We start from the raw sequence: 8,115 nt of genomic DNA, 5'->3' as shown, positions 1-8,115 counted from the left end.
GACGGTAAGTCAATGGAAATAATTTAGTACGAAGCTATCTTCTGTTTTGCCCGACGTCATTCCCTATGTTAGAAAAAAAGCGTGGTTATACGAGTACATCTTGCCCCTATAGTTCACGGATATAGCGTGCGTAACCTTTATCTTGAAAAGAAAAGAGTATTCAGAGGGTATAAAAGTGGATGAGGTGACCTGTCATTGTTTACTGATACAGGAAGGGCGTTGAAGAAAGCGGTAAGGGATAGTAAAAAGGAAGTTATTCCTTTTACTATCCCTTATCTAGGTTGGCAGATAACATTGGCTCTGACCCAAAATCATTTTTAGGTCCGTCAATAATGGATGCAAGGGGACAGTTTACCCGCCCCTCTCGATAGGAGGGTCTAGGATAGAGAGCAATGTAGACGTGTAGTGCTTTCAATGACTTTTTCACGTCAGTTTTCAATAGAGAATACGATATTCAATGTACGGGTGTTGCATGGAGTAATAAAATCTTCAATTTTCAAAATCTTCAATCAATCAAAATTCCGATATTCAAGTGGAAGATGTGGAGGTTCTAATTCTTCTAAAAAATATATGTGCGAGCACAGCACCAGGATCAGATGATATCTATCCTAGGGTCCTCAGGGAATGTACTAATGAATTGGGGCCAGTCGCGCAGATTTACATGAGTAGTGTTGCTGAGGATATCGTCCCAAGAAATTGGAAGCTTGCTAATGTTGTTCCGATTTTTAAAAAAGGTAGTAGAGAGGCTGTGTCCAATTGTTGTCCAGTGAGTTTGACGAGCTCCCTCTCGAAAAATTTGGAGATTATTATCATAAAGCAATTGGTTAAATGGCTAGACGAGAATAGTGTATTGTTGGATAATCAGCATGGGTTCAGGAAGGGGAAGTCATGTGTGACTAACCTCCTTTACTTCTATGATCCCGTGACTACGGCTTTTGGTAAGGGCAAAAATGTAGATGTTGTTTACCTTGATTTCCAGAAGGCATTCGATCGGGTCCAACATGGTGAAGTCCTTGCTGAATTGGATAGAACCGTGGTTTAGAGATAGGTCACAGATAGGTTATGGTGAACGGTGAAATCTCTGATTGAGCAGGCGTCACTAGTGTAGTTCCTCAAGGAAGTGCCCTGTGCCCATACTTTTTTCACTTTCTTATCGATAAACTAGATCAGGGTATCGCTGGGATTGTTAGCAAATTCACAGATGACGTGAAGCTAATTCGGGTAGTTGGGCATCAAAGCGATAGGGAGTAGCTCCACACCCACTTGAACAGGATCGGAACATGGGCAAATGAATGGAGCATGAAGTTTAGCGTTGACAAGTGCATGGTCGCTCATTTTGTTTCGAACAACCCACGTTTCTCTTACGAGTTGAATGGTGTCACTATCCCGTCTGCAACTAGGGTGATTGATTTGGGAATTCTCATTGACGAGCGGCTTAGGTTTTCTGCACATTGTTCAGCGGATGTCGAAAAAGCGAATAGAATGCTCGCGGTTTCATTTTGAAAAAGGTCTCTTCGCGTTCTCCTGAAGTCATTCTTCCGCTTTTCCGAGGCTTAGTTCGCCCTGGACTGGAGTATGCTCTAAGGTTTTGGAGACCATACCAAAGGAGGTATATAGATTTGGTTGAAGGGGTGCAGAGAAGAGATACGCGTGTCCTCGTTGGCACACACACACGGCTTGTGCTATGAAGAGAGACTTAATTTTTTAAATTAATTTGTTAATTAATTTTTGTTTTCATTGGATGAACGCAGATGTCGGGGGATATGATTGAAGTGTTCAAAATGCTCAACGGTATGGATAGGATGGACCATTATTTATTAATTCACCGTCAATCAACTGCTTTTACAAGGAACAATTCTAGGTTATGGTGTCGCAGGGAATTTTTCTCTAATTGAGTTGTTAATAAAATGGAACAGCTTACCCTCGGGGGTAGTAAATTCTACACGTTTAAAAAGAAATACGATAAACATGTTGGGGTAAATCGAGAAGCTATCCATAGTTAGAATAAGACAACCATAAGTATTCGTTATGGGCATTGTATAATATTTTATCATGTATATATACTGTATATTGTTTGTAATTGCATTTTTAATTGGGTTGCTGTATTTTAGTAATATATCACATCCATACTTGGTATGAGCATCTTTTTCTCAGCCACCTCATTGGGCATTTTACTTGTTGTGGCCTTGCAGTTGTATATGTACCACGGCCCGCTATGGAATTGTACCACAGGGTACCAAAGTGATCTGTAAATATTTCACGGCTCCCTTAAGTAATTTAAAAATGTGCCAGGGTTCACTTAAGCGATCTGTAAATGTGCTGCGGGTCACTTAGGTGGTTTGTAAATATGCGCAATCAGTTCATTTTTAAATAAATAAGGCCTGGAATAGCGGGCCACATCAGAGATGACTCGGAGAGCCACATTTGTCCAACGAGCAATGAGTTGAGCATGTATGATGTAAATAATACACCGACGATCTTATTCGATGTCGTTTTAAGAAGTGACAGAATCTGCGAACTGTCTCGATTCGCTAAAAGAAAAGAAGTGCGTTTTAAGAAGAGCTAAAAGAGCGTAAAAAAGAGCTCTAAATATTCACAAGAGCTCTTTTTCTTTCACGATCCAAAGAGACGTTAAAGCAAAAAAATAAATAAATAAATAAAGCGAGCAAAAATCGTTCCGCATTTTGCCAACAAACAGCAGCAGCAGGAAGTCATTTGTGAGTTTTCTGAACGCCCATCTCTCTTTTAGTGCTGTTGGTAATGGACGACAAAAAAATAAACAATCAATGATGTTTCGAGCTGAAAGAAAACTCAAGAGAGGGGCACGGGTCCCCCTCTCGCATTCGCTTCTGCTCGGGGGTCTCAAATGTATCAACTAGAGCCGCCCTTAGGGCACCGGGCCTCGCACTTGCAGTTAGAGAAGTGAAAAAAATATATTCTCTCCCATTAATTCTGAATTTTCATCAATTCTGGAATTATACTCTCTCTCGTTATTTCTGAATATCCATCATTTCTAGGATTTTTTTCCCGCATTAATTTTGAATTTCCATCATTTCTGGGATTTTTTCCTTCATTAATTCTGAATTTTCATTCATTTTGGAATTATTTCTCTTATTATTTGTGAATTCTCAATTCTGGAATTACTTCTCTCATTAATTCAGAATTTTCATCAGTTCTGGTTTTTTTTCTTAAATTCTCAATTCCCATTAGTGAGTAGATATTTTTGAGCATTCCTGTATATTCTGTGATAATGCATATATCTTGATGCCGTTTTTCTTCCCCCCCCCCCAAAAAAAAAAACATAAAATCGGGGCTAAGAAGCCCCGAAATTATTTTTGTATTGGGCCCCGCGTCCGACAAGGGGCGGCCATAGTATAACCCTCACATTAATAAGACGAAAATAATAAGTTACGATAAATATAAGATCTACAGCCATATCCTTAGAGGTGTGCGAAAGTTGCGGTTGCACTGGGCCCTGCGTTATTTTGGGGGGGAGGGGGCGTACTTACAATATATATAATATATACTTACAATATATATAACATCCCGGTTCGGGCATGGATGTCTACTAACACTAACAAATTCCCTGGACGGATCATGCTGATCCCTCGGGAATACGTGAAGATCACGTTATTCAAAAAATAATAATAATTAATTAATTAATAATTTTTCCGTACATTCTGAATTTTCCATCAATTTTGGAATAATTTTTCTCATAAATTCTAAATTTTTATCAATTCTAAAAACTGCATTTAAATCTAGGAGGAAATAATTCTGAAATTTTCTGCATCTCCATATAAATTCCGAATTTTTTTAGAATTTCCATCGATGATTCTAAAGTATTTCTTTTATTTTGAATTTTCATTAATATTTCAAAAATATTTCTCTCATGTATTCCGAATTTCCTTCAATTCCAAAAATATTTTCATTTATTCTGAATTATCATGGATGCTCTGGAATTATCTCTGGCAAATTATATTTCTTATTTTCGATTCATCGTGATTCTGAATATTCATTAGTTGGAGATAATTTCTTTCATTAGGTTATAATTTTTTTATTAACATGAAAATTTTAATTGGTTTTTTGAATTATTTTTTCATCAATTAAAATTTTTTTTTTAAATTGTGTTTATATTATTTCTTTTTACATATTTTTCAGCATTTTTGTACACTGTATTTTGAAAAAATGTTTAAATTTTTGGACGCCCGGTATTCCCTTCCTCCAGAGAACATATGCAATCTGGGCTAAGGTTGGGGGGGGGGGCGAAATCATGCATTCAGACATCTCTGGGCCCCGCGTCTGGAAAGGGCGGCGATAGACTGCAAGGGCAAAATCGTGAGTTGCCGTTTGTGTATCTAATATGGCATATGACCCACTTTTTCTCTCTCAAATTAACCCCCCCAAAATCTTGACTTGATGAATAATGAAGCACACATATATATTGACCTAATTAAGCTAGTTAATGAGATTAATTAAATTCCATCAACATCCAGGGCTGTCTTAAGCTTATCGTGGGCCCCCGGGGCAAAAGATTTTTCATTGACCTTACCTAGCAAATTTTCTTGCTTACTCCCGAAAATTTCAACCAGATCTTATTTCCGTGAGTCCCTCAAGCCGGGTCCAAGGGGGCCCAGGTGTTAAGACGGCACCGTGAACCATGGCCCCTACGCCGAGACGATTCTTTCTTTTTGGACTTTCACTATAAATCACTATAGGGGGGGGGGGCTGCAGGATGTGGGACCCCCCTGCTGTCAATAACAAATATAAAAACACTCCCGAAAGCTAAATTTTCCAAGATGGCCGCTGTCATCGTGAAAAAAAGGACTCAAAAATCAATTCAAAAAATAATTTTAAAAAATCATTTAAATGATTATTAGAATGATGGATTTTTTTGAATTAGGATTACTTTAAAATTGTTTAATTTAAATTCAGAAATTCTTTGAAGTTTAATGACCTTATTAACCATTCCGTTAAGACTGACCATCAAGAATAAATTTCTAAATTACTTACTCAATGATGGTTTTTTTTTTTTGGTTGACCATCTTAATACTGACCGATACTTACTTCCTATAAAATACACTTTCAACCCATTTTTGACCTCTCCTCAAATTCATGAGCAAACTGTTCGTGAAAAATTGTTTCAAAAAATTGAATATTAATTTAGAATGTTTTTTTTTTTTTGTAATTAATGTAAATTTCCAATTAATTAACTTTTTAATTATTATATAAATGAATTAACTTAATTTCACTAAAATTATTAGTAATTATGATGTTGGGAAACCTCACGATCACGAAAAAATTCAATTTTTTTTAAAGTTCTATTTCTGTTTACGGTCGTAGAAAATAAATTTCTCTATCAAAAATCAGGAAATTTTAAAAAATTCCATTTTAGAAAAGTGATAAAAAAAATTAAATTTCTTTGTATACAAATTTTTAAAAAAATTCTGTGGAACTCATTAGACCTTTTAATTTTCAAAAATGTTAATTTCTCATAGAAAAATTTGTATGAAAAATAATTGAATTTTTTTTTTTTAAAACAAAGCCTTGGGCAAATGCAGCACCGGTCAAAAATGGGTTAACTAAAACATTTTTCAACAATGCATTAATAAATGTATAACCACTCACCTTTTTTTTTTGTTGTGGTCAACGCTTTGTTGGAATAAAAACTGCAAAAAATGAACAAAATACATCAAATATTTGACATTAAATTTTTTTTTTGGATGACCCACGCAACAATACGAGCAATTTTTACTTATTTACATCATTTTCATAATTTGACTTTGTTGCGCATAGACATTGTTGTAATTAATATGTATATATATATATTCTCTCCACAATGTGACAGCTGAAAATTTCGAAGGAAAAAAAAAAATGAAAAACAAAAAACCGGTGGTATTAACAATGAAAAAATTAAGATGGTCCGAGGTAATTCCAGAAACCAGGGGCATCGGAAGTGTTCCAGACCCATGGGTGCTCGTCTTCAGTTTCATGTAGGAAATTGATTTATGAATCAATTCTTGCGGTGCTCGGACCCTTTCTACAAATTTCCTTGAACGCTCAACCCCTGGCTCTGACGCCACTGACCACACAAGACGCGTCAACACTAACACAACACTGATCCCGAACGCGTTTTAAGTTCGTCATTCTCCTGTCGAAGCTTGTCATTCTCAGCGGTCAGTTTGGATATCTCCTCCTTAAAGACTCGAATCTTCTCGAGCTGTTCCTCCAAACAACGGTCTCTCAGCGACGATTCGCGTTCCTTGGCCGCGGACCCCGCGGACAGTTCGTCCAGCCGCTTCTGGAGGGCCTCCAACCGGTCCTCGATGGACATCAGTTCTTGGACTAGCTCCTCTTTGGACATGTCGCTGAGTCTTTCGGCGTGCATGCTGCGGTAGGTCTCCGTGAACTGCTGCTGTAGGAAGTCCTCCTCGTCCGACGGCGAGCTGTAGAACTCGTCGGACGAATCGTTGTCGCAGGTCCTCTGACGGTGGTGGGTGCCCGGGATGTGGTCGTAATCGGGTTCCTGCAGGTTGTGGTCATCCATCAGGAATTGCGTCGTGTTGTACGGCGCTAGAGTCAGCCCACAGGCGCACATTTCGGCCCGGATCCGCTCGGCCCGGCGAGCCTCGCGTTCCTGCAGTTCCTTGCGTTCGTCCCACGTCAACTTGTTGTACGGTTTCCATTTGCGTTTCTTACCCCTTCGGTGCTTTTTCTTGCGGGTCTGCTGCTGCTGGACCTTGGCAGCGTCGCCGTTGAAGGACACCGTTTTCTTGCGTTGCTCGTTGGTTTTGGTATTGAATCCCGGCGCTGACGATGATGACGGGCCTCCTCCGTTGATGCGTTGTTGTTGTTTATCCTTGTCGTTCGCGGTATGTCCGACAGATGGCTCCCCGCCACCAGCAGCACTACTTCTTTCCTTGACGTTGTAGGTCGTGCTGGTGGTAGGTGGCGAAGACTTCCGCAGGTCGCAAACTAGCGAATTTTGTGGTAGAAGTACGTCCACTTGACTCATTTTCGGCAATTTTTTTCACTTCTTTAAAATCTCGTGAAGCCGTAAAAAAAATAATTCACTCGAAAATCCCTAAACATCGCGAGATAAATCGATTCCGAAAAAACGAGAGCGGGATCCGATTATTTTCCGATCCGAACTCGCCGACGCCCAAATCTTTTCTGACAGCGCACAAACTAGTCCCTACATTAAAAATCTCCGTTACTCTCGTAACCTTCCGCGTGAAGATATAGTCCGCTCGCCAACTCGCCATCTGTCTGCCTAAAAATCGCCAAACATACCCCAAACTTATTTCGGATGTATATTTGAATGTCTTTTGTATACTTAGTTAACTTAAATTTTATTAATTATCTTGTTCTAATTAATATGTCCTTTTTTGTTGCGCTTTTTTTTTTCCCGGCGTAGGAACACAACAATAGCCGCGATCCACAAACCGAAACGCGTTAAAAAAATTTTCTTGCCGTGCTCGTGTTGCCATCTGTGTAATTGTTTCTGTAACGTGTGTGTGTGTGTTGTTATTGTCTTAAGAATATCGATCATGTTTACGGGGCCCTCGTGTTTTTTTGCGGCCGCCTAGAGCCATGGCCCCCACAAGGGTGTGGCTGACAGGGCTCGAGCCTTGGGGCCCGGGACGATTCTCATAATTTTTTGTTTTTTCACGCTATAAATTCATCATAAAGGGGCCTGTGAAAGTCTGGTCTGGGGGGGGGGGGCCCAAAAAAATATCCCAGCCTAGGGACCCAGATCGAGAATGTACGGGCCATGCCTAGAGCGTAATTTTTCAAAGGAGGGGGGAAGGCCCTGTTTTTTAAGCCTCTACTGGATTTGTCTTTTTACTTCAATTTTTATACTTACCCTGAAGTCTCAGCTGTCATTACTAAAAGGTCTTATTTTTTTCTCGTTAAAGGGGCCTAATTTTTTTTTGCGGGTCCCCTGGGCCTTGATTTTTGAATCATTTGAGGCTCGTGTTTATTAAGACTTTCTACTGGATTTATCTTTTTATCTCAATTTTTGTACTTACCTAGAAATCTCAGCTGTCATTATTAAAAGGCCCCAATTTTTCGGGGCTTCCCCTGGAGATTGATTTTTCAAAGGATTTGAGACCC

The 8,115-nt window shown here is 39.2% G+C and overlaps 1 protein-coding gene across 1 annotated transcript; it reads right to left on the bottom strand.

Annotated features, from left to right (window-relative positions):
• Nucleotides 1-5,694: 5,694 nt before the first annotated feature.
• On the bottom strand, nt 5,695-7,166 carry Hexim (Hexamethylene bisacetamide inducible). The gene has a single exon (XM_089246691.1). It carries the CDS (start codon nt 7,010-7,012, stop codon nt 6,104-6,106), a length of 909 nt encoding a protein of 302 aa, XP_089102817.1. The 5' UTR covers nt 7,013-7,166; the 3' UTR covers nt 5,695-6,103.
• Between the last annotated feature and the right edge of the window lie 949 nt (nt 7,167-8,115).

The sequence above is a fragment of the Pholcus phalangioides genome, unplaced genomic scaffold (assembly GCF_987345545.1).
Source record: "Pholcus phalangioides strain wild (caught in Gottingen) unplaced genomic scaffold, Ppha-v1.0 ptg000017l_1, whole genome shotgun sequence".
Taxonomy (NCBI): Eukaryota; Metazoa; Arthropoda; class Arachnida; order Araneae; family Pholcidae; genus Pholcus; species Pholcus phalangioides.
This window is presented reverse-complemented; position numbering and strand designations above follow the sequence as displayed.